This window comes from Lontra canadensis, unplaced genomic scaffold (genome assembly GCF_010015895.1).
Source record: "Lontra canadensis isolate GAN:19392208 unplaced genomic scaffold, GSC_riverotter_1.0 scaffold136, whole genome shotgun sequence".
NCBI classification, from domain to species: Eukaryota; Metazoa; Chordata; class Mammalia; order Carnivora; family Mustelidae; genus Lontra; species Lontra canadensis.
In genome coordinates this window covers 326,948-354,046 of record NW_022631130.1, presented here as the reverse complement: position 1 = coordinate 354,046, position 27,099 = coordinate 326,948, and the positions used below count along the sequence as shown (strand labels likewise).

Below are 27,099 nucleotides of genomic sequence, written 5' to 3'. Positions count from 1 at the left end.
AGTTTGTTCTCTATAGTTAAGAGTCTATTTCTTTGTTTGTCTCACTCACTCTCTTTTTCCTCCTCCCATTTGTCTTGTTTCTTAAATTCCACATATGAGTGAAATCATATGGTATTTGTATTTCTCTGACTTATTTTGTTTAGCATAATACTCTCTATACAAGTTTTATAATTATTTGCTCCAGTTCTGTAAAAAATGCTATTTGTATTGATAAGGATTGCATTGAATCTGTAGATTGCTTTGGGTATGTATGGACATTTATTTTAATTATAGTAATTCTTCTAATCCATGGGCATGGCATACCTTTCTATTTGTTCTGGTCATCTTCAATTCCTTTTATCAGTATCTTATAGTTTTCAGTATATAGGTCTTTCACCTTTTGATTTAATTTATTCTTATGTTTTTTTTTATTTTGGTGTAATTTTATTTATTTATTATTTTTTAAAAGACAACTTCTTGTTAGTTTTATTTACAGAAAATTCAACAGCATCCACTCAGTTCAGTTTGGTGGCCAGTTCTTTAGCTTTTGCTTTTTCCAACTTGGCAATGTGAGCCACTGACTTTGGACCTAGGATATTGTCTCCCCAGTGACAGTGGATCACACCATATCTGTCAGTGTAATTGGTCTTAATAGCTTCCACCAGCTTAGGCAGAGCTCCTTTGTCTTCCAAGTTAACCTCTGTGAAGACAAGACACCCCAGCCTGGTGTTCCCCTTGATAATGCAGTAAAGAACACCAAACTTATGACACAGGGCAGGCAGGAAGACACCCAGCTCAGTGGGATCCACACCATGTGCAATAACTACCAGCTGAACCTTCTTGTTTTCCACCAAGGTGGTGACAGTATTATCCTTAGCTTGAAGGACAGGTGGCCTCTTAGTGAGGACATCCCTTTTCCCAGCAGCTTTCTTCTCAGGCCAGGCCAACAATCTCTACTTCTTCTCTTTCTTTGTCTCTGGTCTGTATTTGTGGGCCAGCTTAAGCAGTTGAATAGCTGTTTGGCAGTCCAGGACCTGGGTGGACTGGTTAATTCCAGGAAACACTTTGAGACATTTGTAGAAAATAGCCCTTTGCTGCTCCAGCTGGATGTAGCAGGGACATTTGACAATGCAGGTGAGGTAAATTTAGGGCTGGACGTCTTATCCAATGCCAAAAATTCTTGGGTCTTTTCTCAAACAGGGGACTGACCGCCTTCTGAACCTCCTGCTTCTTCACAAGAGCAAGGCCTGGGACCACCCCTTAGCCTTCTTTCTCTTTGGCATCTTGGATTGCTGGAGGAGAGAGTGGTATAATTTTAAATGGGATTGTTTTCTTAATTTCTCTTTCTGCTACCTCATTTTTAGTGTATAGAAATGGAACAGTTTCTGCATATTAATTTTGTGTTCTGTAACTTCACTGAATTCATTTATCAGTTCTAATAGATTTTTGGTGGAGTCTTTTGGGTTTTCTATATATAGTATGTCATCTGCAAATAGTGACAATTTTATTCCTTTTTAACCAATGTAGATGGATTCCTTTTATTTACTGTTATTATTATTGGTCTGATTGCTGCAACCAAGACTGCCAATACTGTGTTGAATAAAAGTATTGAGTATGGATATCCTTGTCTTGTTCCTGATCTTAGATGATAATATTTCAATTATTCACCATTAAGTATGATGTTATTGTGGGTTTTTCATATATGGCCATTACTATGTTGAGGTATGTTCCTTCTAAACTCACTTTGTTGAGAGTGTATCTTGTATTCTGTAATGTATATTGTATTTTGTCAAATGTTCCTTCTGAATTTATTTTTTTCCTTTTTCATTTTATTTTATTTCTTTTCAGTATTCCAGAATTCATTGTTTATGCACCACACCGAGTGCTCCATGCAATACATGTCCTCCTTAATACCCACCACCAGGCTCACCTAACCCCCTACACCCCTGCTTCTGAATTTATTGAGATGATCATACACTTTTTGTTCTTTCCCTTGTTAATATGATATGTCACATTGATTGATTTATGAATATTGACTCACTCTTGCAATCTTGCAACCACAATCCCATTTGATTGTGGTAGATGACTTTTTAAATGTATTGTTAAATTTGGTTTATTAATATTTTGTTGAGGATTTTTGCATCTCTGTTCATCAGAGATATTGGCCTGTTTCATTTTTTGTAGTGTCTTTGTCTGGTTTTGGTATTAGTGTAAGACTGGTCTTATAGAATAAATTTGGATGTTTTCCTTCCTCTACTATTTTATTGCAATAGTTTAAGGATAGGTATTAACTCTTCTTTAAAATTTGATAGAATTCATCAGTAAAGCCTGATCCTGGACTTTTATTTGTTGGGGGTTTTTTTAATTGATTCAATTTGATTACTAGTAATTAATCTGTTCAAATTTTCTATTTCTTCCTGATTCAATTTTGGAAGATGGTGTGTTTCTAGGAATTTATCCATTTTTTTCTAGGTTGTCCAATTTATTGGCATATGGTTTTTCATAATATTCTCTTATAATCTTTTGTGTTTCTATGGTGTCTGCTATTTCTCCTCCATTTCTGATTTTGAGTTCTCTCTTTTTCTTGATAAATCATGCTAAAAGTGGGTCAATTTTGTTTATCTTTTCAAAGAACCAGCTCTTGGTTTCATTGGTCTTTTTTATTCTGTTTTTAATTTTTTTTAAAGATTTTATTTATTTATTTGACAGAGAAGAGAGATCACAAGTAGGCAGAGAGGCAGGTAGAGAAGGGGGGGAAGCAGGCTCCCTGCTGAGCAGAGAGGCTGATGCCGGGCTCGATCCCATGACCCTGTGATCATGACCTGAGCTGAAGGCAGAGGCTTAACCCACTGAGCCACCCAGGCCCCTCTGTGTTTTTAATTTTTATTTCATTATTTCTGCTCTGATCTTTATCATTCCCTTCCTTCTGCTAGCTTTGGGTTTTGTTTGCTCTCCTTTTCTAGCTCCTTTAGGTGTTTATTTGAGATTTTTCTTATTTCTTGAGGTAGATCTCTAATGCTATAAACTTCCCTCTTAGAACTGTTCTTGTTGTGTCCCAAAGATATTGGACCCTTGTGCTTTTATTTTCATTGGTCTCCAGGTATTTGTTGGTTTCCACTTTGATTTCTTAGTTGACACATTCATCATTTAGTAGCATGTTGTTTAGCTTCCATGTTTTTGGATTATTTCCAGGTTTTTTTTGTAATTGATTTCCAGTTTCATACAGTTGTAGTTGGAAAAGGTGTTTGATATGATTTCAGTCTTCTTAAATTTATTGAGACTTGTTTTGTGGCCTAATGTGATCAATCCTAGTGAATGCTCCATATGCACTTGAAAAGAATGTGTATTCTATTTGTTTTGGGTGGAATGTTCTGTATATATCTGTCAGGTTTATCTAATGTGATGTTTTATTCAAAACCACTGTTTCCTTGTGGATTTTCTATCTGAATGATCTGCTATTAAGTCGCCTACTATTGTTGAATTATTGTTGCTTTCTTCCTTTATGTCTGTTACTATTTGCTTTATGTATTTAGGTGCTCTTACATTGGATATATCAATATTTACAACTGTTATATCCTCTTATTGGATCGACCCTTTTATCATTATGTCTTTGTCTCTTGCTATCATCTTTATTTTAAAGTCTATTTTGTCTGATGTAAGTATTGTTATTCCAGCCTTTTTAAATTTGTATGATATATATTTTTCTATTCCTTCATTTTCAATCTGAATTGTCTAGGTCTGAAGTGAGTCTCTTATAGGCAGCATATAGATGGCTTTTGTTTTTGTTTTTAGCCATTTAGTCACCCTATGTCTTTTGACTTGAGCATTTAGTTCATTTACAATCAAAGTAATTATCACCATTTTGTTGTTTTCCAGCTGTGTTTGTAGTTCTTCTCTCTTTCTTCTTCTGTTGTTTTCTTCCCTTTGGCTTGATGGCTTTCTTTAGTGTTATGCTTGGATTCCTTTCTTTTTATTTTTTGCATATCTTTTTCTAAAATTTGTGGTTATCATTGGGTCCATATAGAACATTTTATGTGTGTAACAGTCTATATTAAGTTGATGGTCCAAGTGATTCAACACACTCTAAGATAACTAAGTTTTTACTTCCCCCTCCACATTTTATGTATATGATGTCATGTTTTTCATCTTTTTATTTTGTGTATCCCATGACTAATTTTTGTAGATATAATTGATCTTACTACTTTTGTATTTTAACCTTCATACTGGCTGTATGAGTGATTAACCTACCACCTTTACTGTATTTTGCTTTTACCTATGAAATTTTTTCCTTTCTTAATTTTTTTGCTTCTACTCATGGCCTTCTCTTTCCATGTAAAAAATTAATTTTAACGATTTTTTGGGGGGGGCGCCTGGGTGGCTCAGTGGGTTAAAGCCTCTGTCTTCGGCTCAGGTCATGATCTCAGGGTCCTGGGATTGAGCCCCGCATCGGGCTCTCTGCTTGGCAGGGAGCCTGCTTCCTCCTCTCTCTCTGCCTACTTGTGATCTCTGTCTGTCAAATAAATAAATAAAATGTTTTAAAAAAAAAACAATTCTTTTTTTTTCCTTTATTCTTATTAGGCTGGTTTAGTGTTGATGAAATTTAACTTTTGTTTTTCAGGGAAACACTTTATCTCTCTCTCTCTCTCTCTCTCTTTTTTTTTTTTTTTTTGGTTCCTATCCTGTTTATCTCTCCTTCTATTCTGAAACTTTCTAGATAGAATATTCTTGGTTGTAATTTTTTTTCTTTCAGCACTTTGAATGTATCTTCTACTCCTTTATGGCCTTCGATGTCTACTGAAAGACCAGCTGATACCAACTTAGTTCTTGATTGAAACAGAAAGGGGAAACATTTTCTGATATGAAAAAAATACAATCTTAAGCTGCTATGATTCCCTTTTAAATAATTTTCAGCATTCTAAAAAAAATTATGAGACAGGCAAAGAAGCAAAAAATGTAACCAATGAATAAGAAGAAAGGAACCAATATACGTAGACCCACAAACAGATCCACAATGTATTAAAGAAGATAGAGAAAACAGTGGGCCAAATTGGTGGAAATTTGGAGATTTTCTACAGAGAAATGGAATATGAAAAGAAAAATCATGTGGACATTCCAGAAGTGAAAACTTTGACATCTGAAATTAATAATTCATTGCACAGCTTTCATAGAGATTGGACACAGAAGACAGAATTATTGAACTTGAAGACAGATTGATAGAAACTCCTCAAATCAGCGTAGAGAGAAGGAAAGTAAGAAAGAAGAAAGGAAGAAAGAAAGAAAAAAAGAAAGGAGGAGAGATGAAATGGCAGATTGTGATTAATCTTATGAAGTCCTCTGCACCATGTGATTGTTTAAGCACATGCATGATTTTTTTTTAAACAGGTGCAGTGCTCTCCTGTCCGATGAGGGGTTCTGTGGGACCTCAATGTCCACACTGACCCTTGCACTCATTGCACAGCGTGATGGGAGGGGAAAGGATATAGGCTCGAAACCAGAAAACCTGGACTTCATGCTTAGCTCTCCCATTGACTTGCTGTGTGATCTGGGTTTGCTTAAAACTTACTTTCCTGGCCAAACCCCATGGAGTCCCCAGAAGGGCTATAGCTAGGACCAGGCCTAGCCCAGCACCTGACAATGGAGCTTGACAAGGGGCAAGTCTGAAACTGGCTAACGATTGACCTATTCTAAATATTGACAGAGCCCAAGTCCTGCCATTGCCCAACCATACATGACTTCTCTCCTTCACCTGCAACCTGGCTCCATGTCACAGGGGACAGAACAGAGACTTTGAAGCTTGCCACAAGTTCCACCTGACTCCCCCATTAGGGACAATTTAGGGAGTCCCTCTGAGTCTCTTTTCTCCTCATCAATATGAAGAGAGTCAGTAGTACCCTGCCTCCCAGTTGCTGTGAGACCACTGCCATCACAAGGTTAGCTAAGTGAGGGTGATCAATACAGCTACCCTCATCCCTGCCCTCAGCCTGCAGCCTCCCCTGAGACAGCTGGGGTTGGCTAGCCATCTCTTCCTTGGGGTCCATCTCCCTGCTCAGTCTACCCTGGCTTCCCTTGGGACTTGGTCCATCTATTCCTGAACTTGTGCCCACCAATTCACAAGCCCCACCATCCTGCCACCTCCCTCCATCTCTCCCTGGTCCTCTTGGCCTCAGTTTAGCTAGCAGTTTCCCATCTGTCCTTCCACCCCTGCTCTGCCCCTGGTTAAGCTGGGTGGAGGACTCCTTAGGAGGCAGAAACCCCAACTCCTCAGCCCAGCAACCCCAGAGCAGGACTCTCTGCACATGGCTGGCTTCCACTGGAGTACTGAACTCCCACTTTCATAGATGACTCAGCCTGTGCAGAACACTCCCATCTCTAAAGAAGTTTCAGTTACTGTGACCCTCAGTCCCAAACTTTGCATGAAGGAGTAAGAACAGAAAGGGAGGGAGGAGCTGATACCTCCAGGGACCCTGCAGATTTTTATTTTGTTTTATCCTTACAATCACTAGGGATACAGTGGATATGAACCCAAGTTCTTAGATGAGGATATGAAGGTTCTGGATAATGCAGCAAGTCTTGGGCACCAACTGGGATATATGTATGGCATTACATATGAAATGAGCTGGGAAGCTGATGCTGGTTTTGCAGTTATTGTTGTTCATTTTAAAGTATGAACTTGTTTAAATTGGGAACTGTCTGTTCTTTAGAAGTTTGATAGAGGGGTGCCTGAGTGGCTCAGTGGGTTGGGCCTCTGCCTTCAGCTCAGGTCATGATCTCAGGGTCCTGGGATTGAGCTCCGCATCAGGCTCTCTGCTCAGCAGGGAGCCAGCTTCCCCCTCTGTCTCTACTTGCCTCTCTGCCTACTTGTGATCTCTCTCTCTCTGTGTCAAATAAATAAATAAAATCTTTTAAAAAAGTTTGATAGAATTCACAGGCACAAAACAACACGTGGCTGAGGTTTAGAAGGGGAGAAGGATGGCTTTCAGCACCACTTCAGTTTTCTTCTTATGTTTTCAGGATGTTTTCATTTATGTTTTCGAGTTTATTAGATTCTAGCAAAACAGTTCTTAATTCCTTCTCCTTGCTATTTTTTTAAAGATTTTATTTATTTGACAGAGATCACAAGGAGGCAGAGAGGCAGGCAGAGAGAGAGGAGGAAGCAGGTTCCCCGCTGAGCAGAGAGCCCGATGTGGGGCTCGATCCCAGGACTCTGGGATCATGACCTGAGCCAAAGGCAGAGGCTTTAACCCACTGAGCCACCCAGGTACCCCTCTCCTTGCTATTTTATTTTTTATGAGATATAATTGACATTTAACATCATATTAGTTTCAGGTGTGCAAAATAATGATTTATTATTTGTATATATTTTTAAATGATTGCCACAATAAGTCTTGTTAACATCCATTGCCATAATTACAAATTTTGTTTTCTGTGAGGAGAACATTCAAGATCTACTTTCTAGCAGTTTTCAAATACAATACAGTATTATTAACTATAGTCACCATGTTGCACACTACATCCTCAAGGCTTATTTATTTTATAGCTAGAAGTTCATGCCTTTTGACCTCCTTTACCCATTTTTCCCACCCCCCAAATCTCCTCCTCTGGCAACCACCAATCTGTTTTCTGTATCTATGAATTTAGTTGGTTGGTTGGGTGGTCCATTAGTTAGTTAGGTTCCATATATAAGTGAGAAACTACAGTATTCGTCTTTCTTCGTCTGACTTATGTCACTTAGCATAGTAACCTTACGGTCCATTCATGTTGCACAAATGGTAAGATTTTCTTTTTTTTCATATTTTCATATGTTTATTTGCCATCTATATGTCTTCTTTTTAAATTAACATATAATGTATTATTTGTTTCAGGGGTACAGTTCTGTGACTCATCAGTCTTAGACAATTCACAGCGCTCACCATAGCACATGCCCTACCCAGTGTCCATCACCCAGCCACCCCATTCCTCCCACCACCCTCTTCTGTAGCAACCCTCAGTTTGTTTCCTGAGATTAAGAGTCTGTTATGGTTTGTCTCCTTCTCTGGTTTTGTCCCACTTCATTTTTTCTTTTCTTCCCCCATGATCCTCTGCCTTGTTTCTCAAATTCCAAATATTAATGAGATCACATGATAATTGATTTCATTGACTTATTTTGCTTAACATAATATCCTCTAGTTCCATCCATGTTGTTGCAAATGGCATGATTTCATTTTTGATGGCTGCATAATATTCCATTGTATATATACACCACATCTTCTTTATTCATTCATCTGTTGATGGACATCTAGGCTTTTTCCAAAGTTTGGATATTTTGGACATTGTTGCTATAAACATTGCGGTGCACATGCCTCTTCAGATCACTACATTAGTATCTTTGAGGTAAATACCCTGTAGAGCAATTGCTGGGTCATAGGCTAGCTCTATTTGCAACTTTTTGAGGAACCTCCACACTGTTTTCCAGAGTGGCTGCACAAGCTTGCATTCCCACCAAGAGTGTAGGAGAGTTCCCCTTCCTCTGCATCCTCTCCAACACCTGTCATTTCCTGACTGGTTAATTTTAGCCATTCTGACTGTGTAAGGCGGTATCTCATTGAGGTTTTGGTTTGTATTTCCCTGATAACCGAGTGATGTTGAGCACTTTTCCATGTGTCTGTTGGCCAATTGGATGTCGTCTTTGCAGAAATGTCTGTTCATGTCTTCTGCCCATTTTTTTTTATTGGACTATTTGCTCTTTGGGTATTGAGTTTAAGTCCTTTATAGATTTGGGATACTAGCCCTTTATCGGATATGTCATTTGCAAATATCTTTTCCCATTCTGTTGGTTGTCTTTGGTTTTGTTGACTGTTTCCTTTGCTGTGCAAATGCTTTTTATCTTGATCAAGTCCCAATAGTTCATTTTTTCTTTTGTTCCCTTGCCTCCAGCAATATATCTGGTAAGAAGTTGCTATGGTTGAGGTCAAAGAGTTTGTCGCTTGTGTTCTCCTTAGGATGTTCATGGTGTCCTAGCTCATATTTAGGTCCTTCATCCATTTTTATTTTTGTATATGGTATAAGAAAGTGGTCCAGTTTCATTCTTCTGCATGTTGCTGACCAGGTTTCCCAGCACCATTTGTTGAAAAGACCATCTTTTTCCACTAAATATTCTTTCCTTCTTTGTCGAAGATTGGTTGACTGTATAGTTGTGGGTCCATTTCTGGGTTTTCTATTCTGTTCCATTGATCTATGCATCTGTTTTTGTGACAGTACGATACTGTCTTGGTGACTGCAGCTTTGTAATAAAGCTTTAAGTCCAGAATTGTGATGCCTCCAGCTTTTCTTTTTCAGAAGTGCTTTGGCTATTCAGGGTCTTTTGTGGTTCCATACAAATTTTAGGATTATTTGTTCTAGCCCTGTGAAAAATGCTGGTAGTATTTTGATAAAGATTGCATTAAATGTGTAGATTATTTGGGGGAGTATAGACATGTTAACAATGTTTGTTCTTCCAATCCAAGCTTTTCCATTTCTTTGTGTCCTCTTCAATGTCTTTCATAAGTGTTCTCTAGTTTTCAGAGTTCACATCTTTTACATCTTTGGTTAGGTTTATTCCTAGGTATCTTCTGGTTCTTGGTATAATGGTAAATGAGACCAATTCCTTGATTTCTCTTTCTGCTGATCCATAATTAAAATGCAACAGATTTGTGTGCATTTATTTTATATCCTGTGACTTTGCTGAATTCATATATTAGTTCTAGCAATTTTTTGGTGAAGTTTGTTGGTTTTCTACACGGAGCAACATGTTGTCTGTAAATAGTGAGAGTTTGACTTCTTCCTTGATGATTTGGATGTCTTTTGTTTCTTTTTGTTGTTTGATTGCTGAGGCTAAGACTTCCAATAATGGTTAAAAAGTAATGGTGAGAGTGGCCATCAGTTTTTCCCCACTGAAGATGATATTAGTTGTGGTTCTTTCATATGTGGCCTGCATGATGTTGAGGTATGTTCCATCTATCCCTGCTCTGTTGAAGGTTTCTATCAAGAACGGGTGCTGTATATTGTCAAATGATGTTTTGGCATCTATTGAGAGGATTATATAGTTCTTATCCTTTCTTGTAGTAATAGGGTGTATCACGATTGAATTGTGAATATTGAACCACACCTACAGCCAAGAAAAAATCCCACTTGATTGTGGTGAATAATTCTTTTAATGTACTGTTGGATTCAATTTGCTAGTCTCTTGTTGAAAATTTTCACATCCCTGTTCATTGTTAATGTTGGCCTGTAATTCTCCTTTTCAGCGGAGTCTTTGTCTGATTTTGGAATCAAGGTAATGCTGGGCTTGTAGAAGGAGACTGGAAGTTTTCCATCTATTTCCATTTTTTTTTTTTAACAGTTCAAGAATGGGTATTAACTCTTTAAATGTTTGGTCCTGGGAAGCCACCTGGCCACGCACTTTTGTTTTCTGGGAGTTTTTTGATTGCTGATTCAATTTCTTTGCTGGTTATAGGTCTGTTAAAATTTTTTATATCTTCCTATTTCAGATTTGTTAATTTGGTAATTCTAGGAATTTGTCCATTTCTTCCAGATTGATCAATGGCTATAATTTTTCATAATATTCTCTTATAATTGTTTGTATTTTTGTGGTGTTGGTTGTGATCTGTCCTCTTTCATTTGTGATTTTATTCATTTGGGTCCCTTCTCTTTTCTTTTTATAAATCTGGCTAGAGGTTTGTCAATTTTATTAATTCTTTCAAAGAACCAACTCCTGGTTTTGTTGATCTGTTCCGGATTTTTGTTTGTTTGTTTCTGTATAATTTATTTCTGTTCTAATCTTTATTATTTCCCCTCTTCAGCTGGCTTTAGTCTATATTTGCTGTTCCTTTTCCAGCTCCTGTAGGTGTAATATTAAGTTGTATATTTGAGAGTTTTTTTGCTTCTTGAGTTAGGCCTATTTTGCAATATACTTCTCTCTTAGGACTATCCTTGCTGCATCTCAAAAGTTTTGGATGTCATATTTTCATTTTCATCTGCTTCCATACATTTTTTAAAAATTTCTTCTTTAATTTGCTGGTTGAGCCATTCATTCTTTACTAGGATGTTCTTCAACCTCTGTGTATTTGTGGTCTTTCCAAATTTTTTCTTGTGGATGACTTCAAATTTTATAATCCCGTGGTCTGAAAATATGCATGGTATGATCTCTGTCTTTTTGTATTGTTGAAGGCAGATTCATGACCCAGCATGTGATCTATTCTGGAGAATATTCTGCGTGCACTTGAAAAGAATGTTTATTCTGCTGCTTTAGGATGAAATATTCTGAATATATCTGTTAAGTCCATCTGGTCCATGTGAGTTCTCTCTTTTAATTGGTAAGTTTAACCTAATTATATTTATCATTATTTCCAACTCATTCCGTAGTTTCCATTAACTATACTTTCTTCTTGTCTCATTTTATAGTTTATGTTTGTTTTGATTTACTTTTTGTATAAGGTGTGAGACTTAGATTGGGTTTCATTCTTTGGCCTACAGATGGTCTACGGTACCAGCTTCATGTGTTGAGAAGTCTCTCCTTCCTCCATTGAATTACTTTTGCAGCTTTGTCAAAAATCAGATGCCCATAGTTGTGTGTTTAATTTATATCTAAGTACTTCATTTTCTTTCCTTTTTAAAGATTTTATTTATTTGACAGACAGAAATCACAAGTAGGCAGAGAGGCAGGCAAAGAGAGAGAAAGGGAAGCAAGCCAAGCAGAGAGCCCGATGTGGGGCTTGATCCCAGGACCCTGGGATCATGACCTGAGCCGAAGACAGAGGCTTTAACCCACTAAGCCACCCAGGCCCCCCTAAGTACTTCATTTTCTTTGGGGTGGTTGTAAGTAGTATTGTGTTTTTAGTTTTGATTTGGACATGTTCATTGTTATCATATAGGAATGAAATATATTTAAGTGTACTGCTTATTTATTTTTAGTCTCCTTTTTTGTTTTCTGTTGGACAGATGCAGTTTGCTTGGGTGTGTTTAAAAGATGTACCTTTGTTCTTGTTTTGTTTGCCTTTAGGACCATTTCCAGAGACTTTAAATGTTTGTGGGTTTTTTTTTTCATAATTTTCACTAGTTTCACTATGCTCCTCATGCTGTCATGCCCAAGTTTTCTCATCCATGCTAGTTAACTGTCTTTATGGGAAGCTCACCTTGTGCAAAGGCATCCAGCATGCTGTCACTCTCTCAATCCATTATGTCCCACTACAAGTGTCAGGGATGCTGGCCCAATGCACTAATTGGGAGGTGGTTCCAACTCTGGGCCTGTCTTCCTCCCAGTTCCTAGCTGTGCCATCTACCCCTTTCCTGGGTGTGTTAAGAGATGAATCTTGCAGGCCCCTTCTCAGATACAGCTCTTCTCTTGTGGTTGAATATAGATAACTCCATGGGTCCTGGTATCTCTCTGGTGTGTGATTAGCAGCTCTGGTCTGACAAGCTGGTTATAATCACAAGTCAAGGTCTCCTTCACTATTGACTCACTCGTGCTATCCTTTCTGAGATTGCTGCCTGAGGCTTGGAAAAAGTGCCTATCCAAGCAGAAATGGCCCTTAAAGACCATCTGTCTCGTGGTTTTTAACCTCAGTTACACTTTTAAATCACCTAGGGAGTTTTTAAAGTATCAATGCCTGGGTCACCTACTCTAAATCAGTTAGAGTCTCTGAGGGCGCAATTTTAGCTAGATGCCTGTGAAAGTTCCCCAGGAGGTTCTAATGGACAGATGGGCTTGAGAACCACAGCTTTCATTTAATCCCTTTATTTTATGATGCCCAGATAAGAGAATGACTTGGCCAAGGCCACACAAAGTTAGATTCCTTTGTATGACTTTCAGCTAATTGTCTCAGCTTGTCTCACCTCTATCCCTTTTTATTGGGTACATCCTTACTTCTTTCTCTGTCTCATCCAGTCATTCTTAGAAGGCTGGGTCAAGACAGAACCTCTTGCTTACTGCTGTTCATGATTGTATGAAATTGTCCTTAAACAGCTTCCCCAACTACACTGTGAGCTCGTGCTGAGCTGAGCTGAACCAACACCTTCTGAGTCTCTGGCTACTTCCTCCACTGGATTGATAATAGTCTCGACACCCAGCAGGTGCTCAACACAGCTGCTCTCCAAGAACAGCAGAGAACAGACAGGGCCATAGGGGTTTGGGAGTCAGACTTAGACTTGAATCCTGATTCCACCATGTAAACCCTCCTGAACTTCAGTTTCCTCCTCTGTAATATGAGTTCAAAACCTCTGCCTTCATTGTTGGGTTGACTGTAAAGCTCTGGCTTCCAGATCTCTGTTTTGTGTGGGCTCCTTCCAGGACCCTGGGAGGGGCTCTCACAGTTTCATAGTCACATTTTTTATTCTTCTTCATATAGAGAGCCCCCTCCAAATGCTATCAGCCCAAGACCTCACCAAACTTGGACCTACTCCTCCCCATTCCACAGAGCTGCTCTGGAAGTTAAATAAGATTGTGTTCCTAAAGTGTGGGAAATGCAGTAGACGCTCCACAAATGTTACTTCTCTCCAGAACAGCCCAGAAAAAGGATGCAAAGATAGACAGAACTGTAGCTGATGTGCATGTCACATGTCCCTTTTAATGTCTCAAATATTCCCATTCAGCAATCCAGCCCCCATTCCACAAGTGGCCTCTGGGGTTCAGACACAAGTCTGAGGGATGCTAAGGTACCTGGTTCTCAGGGAAGGCCTCCTCAGCTCTAATGTGGCCATGGATCCAGTCAAGGTAGCGGCTAACTTTTGTGTAAATGCCGTAATTATGGAGGCGCCCGCAGCCTTCGCCCCAGCTCACCAGGCCCACCAGAAACCAGGTGCCACGGAAAGATGCAACCATAGGCCCCCCACTGTCACCCTCACAGGCATCCCGTGAGTCCCCAAGGATGCCTGCGCACAGCATGTTCTCAGAGATCATGTTGTGCATGGCCTGGATGCACTCATTGTGCGGGGCCACGGGGATATTGATGAAATTGAGGACGAAGGTGCGGTTCCTTTTGGTCTCACTGCGATAGCCCCAGCCGGTCACCACGGTCTCCTGCCCAACCTGAGTGAGTTCACGCTCTGCAAGGCCACTGTCTGGGAGGCAGATGGGCACGATGGTCTGCGAGAGGACAGCGGGCTGGGCCAGGCGGAGCAGTGCAATGTCATTGTCCGTGGTGCTCTTGCTGTAGTTGGGGTGGATGAGGATCTCCTTGATGTCCACATCCATCTCCCACTTCTCCCAGCGCCGCAGGTCATACTCCCCTGTGGAGCAGAGGAGCAGTTAAGAGCAGTTTGGGGCAGCCAGTGGGCCCACACCTGGAGTGGTCGCTGTTTCTCCCAGGCAGTTACGAGTGCCGTAAGACTGTGCTTCATATCCCTGCCAGTGGTAACAGCTGGGATGTCAGTCCTAAAGGGGCAGAATTCTGGCTGGAATTTAATACTCAGTCCCAGATGGAGCAGTGAGGCCTGGCAAGTAAGCAGCCGTGGGTGGTCAGTATGGCAGCCTAGAACACAGATCAGATCCACACAGGGAAGTGGAGGGACACAACTCTTCTAGCAGTGCTGGCCCGAGAACAAGGTAGTGACAAGCCACGATGGGGACAGGGCCAGAACAGCAAGACCCAGAGAGGACCCACGGGACACAGGCTCTGCCAGGGAAGATCTGGATCACATGCAAGTGACAAGATCCTCTCCAGCAAGGCTGATGGCTCCTGGAGCGGCAGGGGCAGTGCAGGGAGCTGGGAATTCTAAACTGAGTGCCACTGGAGGCCACAGGCTGTTGGTCATGCTGGAGGCATTTGTAGAGAATAAGAATTTGGTCATTCTCAATATATCTTTTCCTTCTTTTCTGCATGAACAGTGGAGAGTCCCCTCCAGAAATTGGTAGAGTGGGGCCCAGGCTTGTGGCCCTGGATTACTGCAGGGAAGCAGCCGGGAAGATGCTGGGGCCTCTGCTGCTCAGCTCTGTTCTTGTCAGTCATGTGAAGCATGGCCCTGAGCCCAAGCCATGTGGATGCCTTGTGCTCCGCACCTAAGGTGCCAGAGGCCCCCACACACAGCCTGTTCATGTGAGTGTGAATAAAGAGGCGAGGGTATGTGTGTGTGTGTGTGTGTGTGTGTGTGTGTGTGTGTGTGAGACCTCCCCTCACTCTGCAAACATGTGTATGTAAGCACTTGGGCACCAGATTGGAAGAGAATCCCCTACCTGCAGAACAACAGGTGCCACTGTATCTAAAATTCCACAAGAGTAGATGGGGGGAGCACACAGGCCTCTTCTCCCCAGACACCTTCCAGGGGACTCAAGCAGCCTCTTGCTCAAGCACCCTAAAGACGAGGGTCCCCAAAGCTCACTAAGGCCTCTGGTGGCCCCCTCTTGCCTAGCCCCAGCCCGCACCGAGCCTGACGATGAGCTTCTTAGAGTCCTCCATGCAGTGGGCGGCTGTCAGCACCCAGGAGGTATGGATGAGCACTGCCCCGCAGGCCAGCTTCTTCTTTGAGTCCAGCAGGATCACCTGGAATGGGAGTAGGCAGTGACATCACAACACTACCTCTGACAGCTCCAAGTCCGGGCCTACAGTTCTTGGCATAGCCACAGCATGGTTCTCAAGCCTGAGGCACTGGCTGCATTGGTCAGTTTTTCATGGACACAACATAGACTTATGGTCCCTTGCTGGCATTTTCTGTCTTACAGAGTTGGACTGTTGTAGGGCATCTCCTTGCCTCTGCCCATGCTATTGCTACAGTCATCCTTAGCAGCACCCAGAAAGTTCTGCTCACCCTTGAGACTTAGGCTGGGACTCAAGTCCTCTAAGAAGCCTTTGAAGCCTCAAGGTTGTATTGAGTATCCCCCTCAGGATTCCATAAGCCCCTATCCCCCTGGCCATCCTGGCCTTGGTCCCACTGAGTGGCTGTTTTTATGGGCCTGACCCTCGCAGGATCTATGAGCTCCCCAAGGCCTGCCAATCTTCTGCTTATTGATTTTCTGTACCCCTCCCTCCCATCCAGTGCCTGGGACCATTTAAAGTATTAGTTCCCATGGTAAGGCTGGAGAGGTATTGCAGGGTCAACCCAAGCAAGACCTCTGTCATAAGCCAGGCCTTGGCCTAATGTACCACCAGCAGCACATGATTTTTCCAGCTCTTTGTTAAAACTATAACTCACCTTCCTGCACATCTGCCCCCTGCCCCTGTGCCCGGTTCACCCTGCCCCGACCACTACTCTCCCATCAGGTACCCCTGGATTTCCCTTAAACTGCTTCGCCATTAGCACTGCCCCCCACCCCAAGTGAAGGCAGCATTTCCTCTCTCCATCTGTGCATTCTGATCAGGAACTCCCAGTACTGCCCCAGTTGGGGCAGGGCTCAGAGATTCCTGCCCCAACTGCAGAACAGCTGCTTCTCATCTCACCTGCCAGGGGCTCTCTCCCCATTTGGTCTCTTTCCCATTGACGAGCCTTGGATCTACTTGGTCAGTTTGGTTTGTGTCCCGTTTCAAGTGCTTGCGCTTCTTCTCCAGTCGCTTCCCTGGCTTCCCACAAGGGAACTTCACTGAAGATAGGGGAAGCAAGTGAGTTCCTGCCAGGCACTACGCCCCAAGACTGCCCTCCCATCTTTGTCTACTTCCTGCCTGCAGGCTAGTTTGCTCCATTGTAGGGTTAAAAGGCTAGGTGAGCTGAGGCACCCAGTTCTAGTAACCTGCAAATCCCCTTGCGTTAGTCAGTCAGTCAACAAACAGTGCCACCTAATGGTAAGAGCCAGACCAAGCAGCATCACTACCTATCTGTGTGTCCTTGGACAGGTTAAACTTCTCAGAGTTCAGTATCTGCTCCTCCAGAAGTTGCTGGGAGCAGTCCCTGAGGTACATAAAATAAAGTCTCATGCTGGGATACCACCAAGCTCTTAACACAGGTAAGAAATTATGGGGAGGAAGTGGTGGGCATTCCTGGGGAGCCCCCAAAGTAGCTCTGAGCACCGTTGTGAGGTCCCCTGCCAAGAGGAGAGAGAATAGGACAGAGAACCGAGGGCTGGGAGGGCTTTCAACATCTGCTCATGATGGACTATGCATGCTAGGTTGAAAGATTTAGACTTGTAGGATAGTTGATGGGCAACCATCAGCAGGAGAATTGCATAGTGGCAGAGAATAGAGACAGACAACAGCAACAAAATTCCAGAAGCTAGACATGGTAACTAACTTGGCTGACTAAGAAAGCAAAAACCTTAGCCAGTAATACAATTCCAGCAGCAGACTGCTTTTTATTACAGAACCATCCCGAAGCCTCAGTGTTTCTGAAGGACACAGTGTAGGTTGGGACTACAGACAGGAACGCTGAGTTTAGAAATGAAACTGCCAAAGGCCTAGTCCTCTGTCTCAGGCCCCCAGTGGCTTGGCTCCTCTCTCAGCCCTGAAAAAGACCACAGGTGCCTTCTCTGCACAGGGTGAACCAGAGACTGTGATCTGGGCCTCCAGCCACAGGGAAGAGTGACATGCAAGGCTGGCCAGACGGAGTCACGCAGATATCTGCAGACTGGGCAGATGCCAGCTCCTCTTCTCTACTCTGCTCCAGAGGGGCTGGAAGGCAGGCTATGCCCAGTCAAACGTGAACCTGGAGAATTCCTCTCAGGAAGCGGCCTGAGGAGCTGGGCAGTAGGGATTCTACCAGTGACCTGGGTTAGTGACCTGGGCCTTCTGATGGCCTCTTAGAAAGCCTTTAGGCCAACTGGTCCACAGGCATTTCCTTGTAAGTTCCCGTGAATCATTATTTCAAAATAAAAAGTTAGACATTTCTTCCCAGTGAAAGGGTTGGAATATAACATTGTGTAAAGTTCCCTGAAAGAACACGAAGCCAAGTCAAAGAGATGGAAAACAGAAGTGATAATAAACTTAGAGAAGCAATCCCAAGGAGCGGAGGTCTGAGTAATGGAAGGTCCCAGAGGTGAGAATAGAGACTGCAGTGGGAGGATATCAAAGAAATAGCTAAGGAAATGTGCCTGAGGCAGTAGACAGGAATTTCCACATGAAAAGGTTCCATCAAGGGCATTGTACAACGAATGACAAAAGACCCATACTGGGAAACAATCTGCTGAAATTCATGATAAGAGTTGTAAAATTCTCACTTCTAGGACATATACAAAGTTGATAAAAATTAAAATGTTGGTGCGCCTGGGTGGCTCAGTGGGTTAAAGCCTCTGCCTTCGGCTCAGGTCGTGATCCCGGAGTCCTGGGATCGAGCCCCGCATCGGGCTCTCTGCTCAGCAGGGGGCCTGCTTCCTCCTCTCTCTCTCTCTCCCTCTGCCTGCCTCTCTGCCTACTTGTGATCTCTGTCAAATAAATAAATAAAATCTTAAAAAAATAAAATAAAATAAAATAAATTAAAATGTTATAAGAAGGAAAACAGAAGGGCGCCTGGGTGGCTCAGTGGTTAAAGCCTCTGCCTTCGGCTCAGGTCATGATCCCAGGGTCCTGGGATCGAATCCTGCATCGGGCTCTCTGCTCAGCAGGGAGCCTGCCTCCTCCTCCTCTCTCTGCCTGCCTCTCTGCCTACTTGTGATCCGTCAAATAAATAAATAAATAAATCTTAAAAAAAAAAAAAAAAGGAAGGAAAACAGAAAAGAAGACAGACTCAGGGTTCCTGTCTCTCCTCAGAGAAGCCAGAGGTAAAAGAGGAGCTGGGATGCCAGGTTGGACGAGGTGTCTTCAGAAAATAAAGTCATCCAAGGTGGATGGAGGAAGATGCTGGAGGCCTGGCCCCCAACACCCACTCAGAGTTTGGGAGATGAGCTACATATGGGCTCATGCTCCTCCGGAAGTTGTCCCCAAGGTGAGCTGGGGAACCTGGAGGAAGGCAGGCAGGAGAGGGAAAGCGACCCAAGGGCACCCACACAACCCCCAGGTTGACTGCACTACCAAGCACCCTGTCGGTGCGGGGGGCGGGGGCGTCTCCTCACCCACTCTCTGGAAGCTTCTCGTGCCGCCCCCACCGCCAGTTTTGGAGGCGCTCACCTGTGGGCTCGCACTGCAGGTGGTCGTCCCCCAGCTTGTAGCCCGGCGCGCAGCGGCAGCGGCGCCCGCCCTCCTCCTCCAGGCAGTGGTGAGCGCAGCCGCCGTTGTCCACCGAGCAGTTGAAGTAGATCACCTCTGGGCGGACAGGGGAGGAGGCGCCAGGAGGGGGTGGCGCGGCGCGTTCCGGCTCCCGCCCCGCCCCCCGGGCCCCCAGGAACCCCGTCTCCCGACCCCCACCCCCCTCCGCGGCCGGCTTTCTCACCGTGCCTACAGAAGCGACCCTCCCAGCCTCCGTCGCAGTTGCAGCCGAAGGCGCTAATGCCGTCGATGCACGTGCCGTGCCCGCAACACGGGCTGTCGCACGGGTGCTCGGAAGGTAGGGACGCGCACTGGTCCCCGTCTGCGACATGGGAGGAGGGGCGTCACTGGTGTCGCCAGCGGGAGGGCCCCCACGCCCCGCCCCGTCCCTACAATGGCTCAAAAAACCTGGGGGGGGGGGTGGCAGGGGCACCGCAGCTTTGGGTCTAGAGCGCACTCACCTACGTACTTGGACCAGTAGGCTAGCTGTGGAGAAAAGGGACAAGGTCAAAAGCCTCAGCCCATGTATAAGTATATAGGGAGCCCAGGGAGTGCCCCCTGAGTCTGTCCCAGGTAGAGCAGGGGAGGGAAGGGCTTCTGGACAAAGAGGGGTCTACCCCTGCTTGTTGCCAGCCCCTGGTGCAACTGCCCCCTGAGGAGGACCACACTCCTCCTTGCCCCCTGCTGCCCATCTCCAAGCCACATCCCAGGCACCACCACCCCAGGGTGCAGCTGGAACCCTGCTCTCTGTACTGCCTGCTACAGCAACAACCTTTACACTGGAAGCGACCCAAATCTCCCACCCAGCTGCTCTGCCTCCTTCCAGCCTCTGTCACTCTCTTAGGCTTTTCTGGACCTCTCATGCATGTGGTCTTTCCCTAAGCCAGTGTTCTCAAAGTGGAGACCTTGTTGGTTAGACATGGATTGCTGAGAAGGTCTGCTTGTCTGACCAAGTCCCTGTTGCTGCTGCTGCTGCTGGTCTGGGACCACCACACCGGAGATCCACACCTGGATGCCTAAAACATCAAACCCCTCCCTGTAGCAGTGGCTCTGCCCTGCTGGGCCTGGGAGACCTTAGGGTAAGGTGCTCAGATTGTAGCTGCACAAAGTCCTTTGGGCGTCTGTCGAGGAGGTTGTTTCGGAAAAGAGCCAGTGGGGATCTAGGCAAGGAGGTAGCAGATGAAAGGGCAGACCAGAGTTTCCCACCCTAGTCTTGGAAGCCCTGAATAATAAGGAAGGGCATCCTTATAGACCTTATAGACCTGGACCCCAGGTAGCAGCACAACTTCTTGTCCTAGTAGCTCAAGTAAGCCCTTGAGATGGACTGGGTCTGAGCCTTTTATCAAAGAGCTACCTCCCTTACCAATCCATCCTTTTGCCTCAGGGCTGCCACCATGGGGCCCTGGCAGCCAGAGAGGATGTGGACTTCCCCTCTGATCCCCTGAGCAATCAGATTTTGCCTCTTGAGAATTTGAACTGAGGCACAGAGGGAGTGTATGTAGACAGACATAAGGGAATCTTGGGTCACACACCCCCTGATAGGCAGATGTGTGGCTGGAAACAGAGAAGGCGGGATTTTGGTCACAGGGAACAGGGGAGGCAGGGGCCAGCTATGGGCAGAGGGCGGGCTGAACTTCCTCCAGTGGGGTTGTTGGGAATCCAAGCCTAAGGTTTCCCCAAATTCCCTATTCCTGGAGCTAATTGCAGAGTTCTGTTCTTTGCAGTCATGTGTGACCTGACCAAGACTGTAGGGCCAGCGTCCTCTTCATTCCACTCACCCTACCCACTCCCGAGCAAGCTGGATGGAGAAGGGGCTGTTGCCCATTGCCTCCCCAGACTCCCAGGAGGGCCTCAGCAGTGGGGCCCTAGCTTGTTCCTCCAGACCCCTGCTGGCCACCAGCCTGCCCCTGAGGCTCGTCCTCTGCACCCAGCCAGATGGCCTTACTGTGTAATCCACATTTTGGAAAATCTCCTGGGCCTCCTCGAAGTCACAGATCTCCTCTATGCACTCCCGCTCCAGGCTGCCTGGCCGGATCTCCTCTAGGAAGGAGTTGGCTCGCTTGCGGATCCGCAGAACCTGGTGGGCGCTCTCGCTGCTGGAAAACACTGAGTCTGGTTGGGGGGTGGGGGGAAGCTCATTAGGGAGAGGGGTCTAGGGTGGGGGCTACTCTGCAGTGAGCCCCAGCAGGTATTTTTGTCTTGAGCCCTCAGGACTTAAAACTCCCCCGCTCCTCTGCTCTCTTCCTCCACACACAGCAGATGGCCAGACTGGGAAGACAGGAGACTTGGCCATTCAGAGGACATGTGCTGGACAGACAGTCCTCCCTTTGGACCCAACCTGACCTCTGTGTGACCTTGAACCAGTGCCTTTGCCTCTCTAAACTTCAGTTTATTCGTACAAACATGAGGATGAGGTAATGGTGTCAAACAGCGCAGTGCCTGACCTAGAAATGAGCACTCAGTGACACATGTTGGCTGGATGTTGTTGTTATTACCAGGACTGCAAACGTCACTCTGTCTTGCTATTCTCCCAGTACCCCTGTGCAATCCTATCTTGCACTGTCCCGCCTATCTCCCCCCTCCCCACCCCCAGCCCCGTTGACCTCTCCTTAGTGGAGCATTTCCCCTGCCTTCCCCTCAGGGGCAGGGCAGACCTGGAAGACAGCAGACCTGTGCCTTGGGCTCTGAGAAATGTTTGTTGGGTATAGCTGGGATGGAGGGACCAAGTAAGGGGAGTGAGCAAGACAGGCAGGAGGAGGCAGTGCAAAATCCAGGAAAGGAAGGCATCTGACCTGAGTCTGGATACAGGAGCCAAGTGAACCACAGGTAGGAGTGGGGACACCCCAGGCAGACAAGCAGCTCAAGACGGGGCTCAAATGCCAACAACAGCTGGTGTGCCTCAAGGAGACTGGGGCGGGGGGGGGGGGGGGCTGCTGCAAGGCACGGGCAGCTCTTTACCCCTCAGACCTCCCCATGCACCCTGGCTTCCTCCTGTTGGCTGGGGGTCAAGGGGGGAAGGGGTGAAGCTGGGCAGGGGACTCTGGCCCACTCCCAGACTGGAGGTAGGAACTTCATGACATGCCCCCTGGGGCTCCTTGCTGTCACCACAGTACTCTGCCATCACAGTCCCCCCACCCCTGCCCAGGGTGGAGGGGCGGGGGCTACTGGATTCAAGCAGCTGGCCTGTAGGGACTGTCAGGTTGCTTCTCCCCATGGTGCCTCTCCTGTCACTCTGAGGCTCAGAGGATATGCTGCAAAGTGTGAGCGCCTTGTGTGGGGCCTTGTGAAGACCCTGATGATCCCAGGAAAGGACAGTGGCCTTACCAGGAGGAACTGGTGTGCCGGAAATTCCCCAGATGGTCACCAACAGTAAGAGGCTTGCGAGCTGCCACATTCTGGAGTTGCTGCCACCTGTCTGAGGAGGACTTTTGAGCTTCCAGCAGCCCCACCAGCCCCTGCTCTGCCTGCCACCCTTGCCCCAGATGGGAGCTAACTCCCAGGGCCGGGGCTTGGGGGGTCCTTGTTCACTACCCAGACAGCTACTAGCCCCTCAGTGTCCTGGCCTGTGTGGGGCTAGGATCACAGCAGCTGCCCAGCATCTGAGGGATGAAGAGAAAAGGTAGAAAGGACACAGATTCCTGGGGAAGATCAAAGGGACTCAGCACAAAAGGTGCCCTCTCTTGCCCTGTTATTTGAGGATCAGGGGGTGGTGACTTTGCCGATCTAAGGGCCAGGCTAAGAGTCGTAACTAATATTTATCAGACATTTATGGTATTTTTCAAACAACTTATACGTAGTTCAGAAAGCAGGCCAAGTCAACCACTTGGTGCAAATCCCAGCTCCGGGACACCCAACACTGGGCAAGATACCTAACGCTCCATGCCTCAGTTTCCTGGTTAGAAAAACTGTATTTCTGCCTTATAGTAACCCCATGAGAATTAAATTAATTAATCCACATAATACTCTTAAAACAGGGTTTGTATACAGCAAATGCTTTGGAATATTGGCTTTTATTCTCTCAGTTAAAGCTCACAATGCCTGCGAGTGAGGTGTTAATGTCTTCACCCCATTTCATAGAAGGTGGTCACATCAACGCTTAGAGGAGAGAAGGAGCTTACTGAAAACCCACAACTGGGACCTGACAGAGCTGGGACCCGAGCCCAGTGTCCAGGCCTGGAATCTTAACCCCTGCCCCAAACTACCGGGTGCCCCACGAAGCCCCAGAAGTACTCCTGCGGACTGGAAACTGAGGAGCAATCCCTCCACTGCCTCCAAGCCCAAGCAGCAGGCCTGCCAGCCCCACCTGCAACCTCCCCCACTCCATCTGACCTCACTTTCTGCCTTCACAGACCCCCCCACCCCCTGCGGGAGGCTGTTTGTGATGTTTGTTTGAATCCGACACCCTAGGTTTAGAGGAGGGGGTGAGGTGGGGAGTAGGGGGAGTCCTGGGCTCCAAGCTGCCCTTACGATGTCCCAGGTCCCTGGCGGACCTCAGACCATTTCCACTCGCCTCCAAGTCTGGGAAGAAGGCCCGTGGGAACTGTGGCACCCAGGCCTGAGGAATGCCAGCCAGCGCCCTGGCCTGGCCTGTGGCAGAGCCCTGACGTCCCGTTAGCCCAAGCTCCAGCCAGCTTCTGGAACCCTGGCTGGAGCATTCAACCTTCACATCTGCTGTTCCCACCCCCGTCCCCCCTCACAGACCTGCCATGAAGGGGCCTTACTGGGGTGGGCCAGGGAGAGACTGCAAGGTCGCCGTCCCGCCGCCATGACAGCCTGAACCGCGCGTGAGTTAATCCATAACCTCAAATATTTGCTTGGCCCTCAGTGCTGAGACCTCCCCCTCCACAGATAAACAAACAGGCTCCCAGCTCCTGATGGCCCTGTTTGCCCAAAGCCTACTTTTGTCCACCAATTGGTGCCATCCAGGAGGGAGGGCGGGAAGGGATGGGCAGTGTCAAACTGTCTACCGATGTGGTCTCATTTTGGCCTCAAAGGTGGCTGGCTGTAGGAGGGACATCGTGGCTGTGTTGCAGATGGGGACATTTTTACCCAGAGATACTAGTTTTTCCCAGATTAGCACTACTGGCGATGATTCTGTATTTCACCAAATCTAGGACGCCGTTAATTATAAGATGCACCTATTTTATGTGGCAGAAACACTGTCAGTTACACAGGGACACAGTATCCTGATTTCCAATTTTCACTATGAAAAGACACCCCGCTCTGGGTCCCTCCCATGTGAGCGCTGGCCACTGAGCTCCACCCTGGGCTCCAGTAGCTCCTGTAGCTGCCCTGCACAGCGGCGTGTGGCTGCTCCTGGAATCTCTAATTTGTAGATAAGAACACTCAGAAATCTCTTGTTAGTCACTCAGATTCACCAAGCTGCTGAGTGGCAGGCCTGGCATAGACTCAGGTCTTCCTGGCACCTCTTGGCCACCTTTGTAAACAAGTGAGAAAAACAAACCGGGTGCTGGAAAGGCTGCTGGGAATGAAAAGGGCAGAAGTACAAGGTCCAGCCTGAAGCCTTGGCGCCAGCTCTTGAGTCTGTCGACACTTATGAGGCATCTTGCTTCCCTGGACCCACTGTGTAGGATCCACACCTATTTCCTCCCTATTGTACCTGCTCTTCCGCCTACCCTCACCACCACCACCACCCCCCCCACCCCCGGGCTTGACCACACCCTTCAAAGCCGGACCGCCTGCAGGGGTCATGTGACCCTGTCCTGCTGGCCTCCAGGACTGTCCAGGAAAGTCACCTGACCCAGGGGTCAACCCAGTTCTCTACCCCAGCCCTAGTAGTAGGGTCTGGGTGCCCTCATTCCACAGTGAGCACTGGACTGGGAAGATTTTGAAGCCAGGGCCTGGGCATCCATGTTTGGGCCTAAAGCAGAGGAAGCTGATGAAGAGGAAGATACAAACTCAGGAGAGAGGCTGAGAGAGGAGACCTTGGACACTCAGGAGAGAGAGGGAGCGGCAGGGGCAGGCCCCTACCGTCCAGAGTGAGCACATCCTGGCTTTAGGCTATAAGGGTCCCCTGTCCTCCTAGAAACCCCCTCTTTCCTTAAGTTCCTTAAACTGACTGGGGCAGCTTGCATTTCTTAGGACAGGATATCTCCTCCAGAGGCACAGCACCTTCCCTGGGCTGTGGGGCTACAGGCCCACAGCCGCCGGAGAAGGCAAGAGGATTGGGGAGACATCAGCACGAGCTGGGGTGGCCCAGGAAGGCTGCCTGGAGGAGGTGGAGCTACACCTAGAGGTCAGAGAGCAGGAAGGACCCTGGGAACAGAGGAAGGCCCCTCAGGAGGGGAGGGAGTGGAGGCACAGGAGACAAACAGTGGAGGAAGCATTGCAGCAGGGAGGGGTAGAAGAGAGGGAGAAGGAAATAATGGAGTTTGGCCTGTGGAGTGGAGCCTCCAGCAAGTGAGGAGCCAGTAGCTGTTTTTGGAGGGTCTGTGGCAGCTGCCTCTAGAAGGGGACATGTGTTCCTCAGAACTCAGGCAGGAAGCCCAGAGACCATGGGCATGACCACACAAGAGGGGCAGCTCAGCAGCCGAGGACCTTGTCAAATACCTCCAGCACCCATATTCTTGTGCTAGGTGACCTCCCAGTAAGTCCAAGTCCGAAGCAGCTAGTGGTCTGGGCTCTCCTCACTTCCACTTCTCTTCCTGATACCCCCTTCTCCTCTGTGCCTACCGAGTGCAAGGTATCGTGACTGTTCACTGGGACTCCGTCCTCCTTGCCTTCCCCACCAAGCTCCTCACCCACCACCTGCTCCCCAGCTGGCACTGGTGGTCAGTTCCATGTGATGTCTACATAGGGTTCACACGCTGGTCCTGAATGTGGATGAGAGACTCTGCCTGAGGCACCCACATCCAAACCAGCCCTGACGCCCAAAACCTGGCCCCCTGAAAAGCCAGGGCAGCTGCAGTGGGAGAAGTGACCAGTGCCAGGGGTGGGCTCATGCCTTGAAGGCTGCCCAGAGCGGCGCAGGATGGTTCCTCTTGCTGAACGATTCATGCTTGTTGGCCAGCTGGGCACTGCAGTAGGGGTGCCTGCTTCAGGCCTCCTTGTTGGCTGGCAGCTCAGAGAACCAGAGTCATCTCTCTGAAGGAGGGAGGGCCCCCTCCAGATGTTCCCCAAGTTTGCGCTGGCTGAACAGTTGCCATCCCCGGGAGAGTGCTGCCGGAAATCCAGGTGTCTGGGCTCACTGGCAACAGGTTTCTAGCAGGGGCCACTGCCCTGGTCCTCCCAGTTCGGTCTGGGCTGCTGTTCCAAGAGATGGCCTTGCCTGGCTTGGTGGCCGCTGCTGGTTTGCCTTGTCTGATGTAGGGGTGTTCCTTCCCAGTTGTGAGTCACCCTGTTGGGCCTGACTTTCTCCCGATGCCAGAGCAGGACTTTGGCATCACAGCCAGCCATGATTCAGAGAAAGGAAGGCCATCCGTGCGCAGGGAACTGACTGCATTTGTGAGAACATGGGCAGAGGAATAAGAAGCAAAGGGGTGGGGTTGGAGGTGAGGTGGGAGGAAGAGGAGTTTGGGGGGGCTACAGAAAGAAAGCCAAAACCAGGAGATGTCATCAAGCAGTGGGGGATTCAGAAACCTCACTTTTGTTGTCAGGCTCACACAAGTTTATTGTTTTTAAACTTTTATTTATTTATTTATTTTTAAGATTTTATTTATTTATTTATTTGAGAGAGAGAGAGACCCAGCAGAGTGAGGGGCAGAGAGAGAAGCAGACTCCCCACTGAGCAGGGAGCCCAATGCAGAGCTCAATAAGGGGCTCGATCCCAGGACCCTGAGATCATGACCTGAGCCGAAGGCAGCCGCTCAAGTGACTGAGCCACCCACGTGGCCCCTCACATGGGTTTAAACTTCAACTTCTTTCCTTCCCTCAGCCTCAATTTTCCACACCTGTAAAATGAGACCAATAACTGTATGCACTCCAGGCTGATGTTACGAGGATTCAATTAAATATTTTCTATAAGGTGAACAGAGGCTTAGGTAATCAACCAGTGGCAATGTCCTCTCTCGGCTTCCCAAGTATCCTAGAGAGGAAGCGAGGTGCC

At 46.7% G+C, this 27,099-nt stretch overlaps 1 protein-coding gene and 1 pseudogene across 4 annotated transcripts; both read right to left on the bottom strand.

Annotated features, from left to right (window-relative positions):
- Positions 1 to 494: 494 nt before the first annotated feature.
- Positions 495 to 12,143, bottom strand: LOC116858410 (annotated as a pseudogene).
- Positions 12,144 to 13,528: 1,385 nt separating this feature from the next.
- Positions 13,529 to 23,833, bottom strand: PROC (protein C, inactivator of coagulation factors Va and VIIIa). Of its 4 annotated transcripts, none has more exons than XM_032843157.1 (9): positions 23,736 to 23,833; positions 22,359 to 22,449; positions 20,980 to 21,146; positions 19,496 to 19,520; positions 19,219 to 19,356; positions 18,957 to 19,091; positions 16,365 to 16,504; positions 15,353 to 15,470; positions 13,529 to 14,220 (listed from the first exon to the last, which is right to left on the bottom strand). In XM_032843157.1, exons 1-9 carry the CDS (start codon positions 23,799 to 23,801, stop codon positions 13,643 to 13,645), a joined length of 1,458 nt encoding a protein of 485 aa, XP_032699048.1. In that variant the 5' UTR covers positions 23,802 to 23,833; the 3' UTR covers positions 13,529 to 13,642. The 4 variants fall into 4 exon arrangements, with proteins under 4 accessions (XP_032699048.1, XP_032699049.1, XP_032699050.1 ...); XM_032843158.1 differs by having other exon boundaries at positions 22,359 to 22,445; positions 23,756 to 23,829; XM_032843159.1 differs by having other exon boundaries at positions 22,359 to 22,445; positions 23,736 to 23,823.
- Between the last annotated feature and the right edge of the window lie 3,266 nt (positions 23,834 to 27,099).

Excerpts from the sequence above, each read along its gene's own strand:
- PROC (XM_032843157.1), bottom strand. The coding sequence starts at position 23,801 with ATGGCGGCGGGACGGCGACCTTGCAGTCTCTCCCTGGCCCACCCCAGT. Across the intron at positions 19,521-20,979 it reads TCCAAAATGTGGATTACACA|CTAGCCTACTGGTCCAAGTA; the intron begins GTAAGGCCATCT and ends TTTTCTCCACAG. Across the intron at positions 19,092-19,218 it reads GGGTCGCTTCTGTAGGCACG|AGGTGATCTACTTCAACTGC; the intron begins GTGAGAAAGCCG and ends CTGTCCGCCCAG.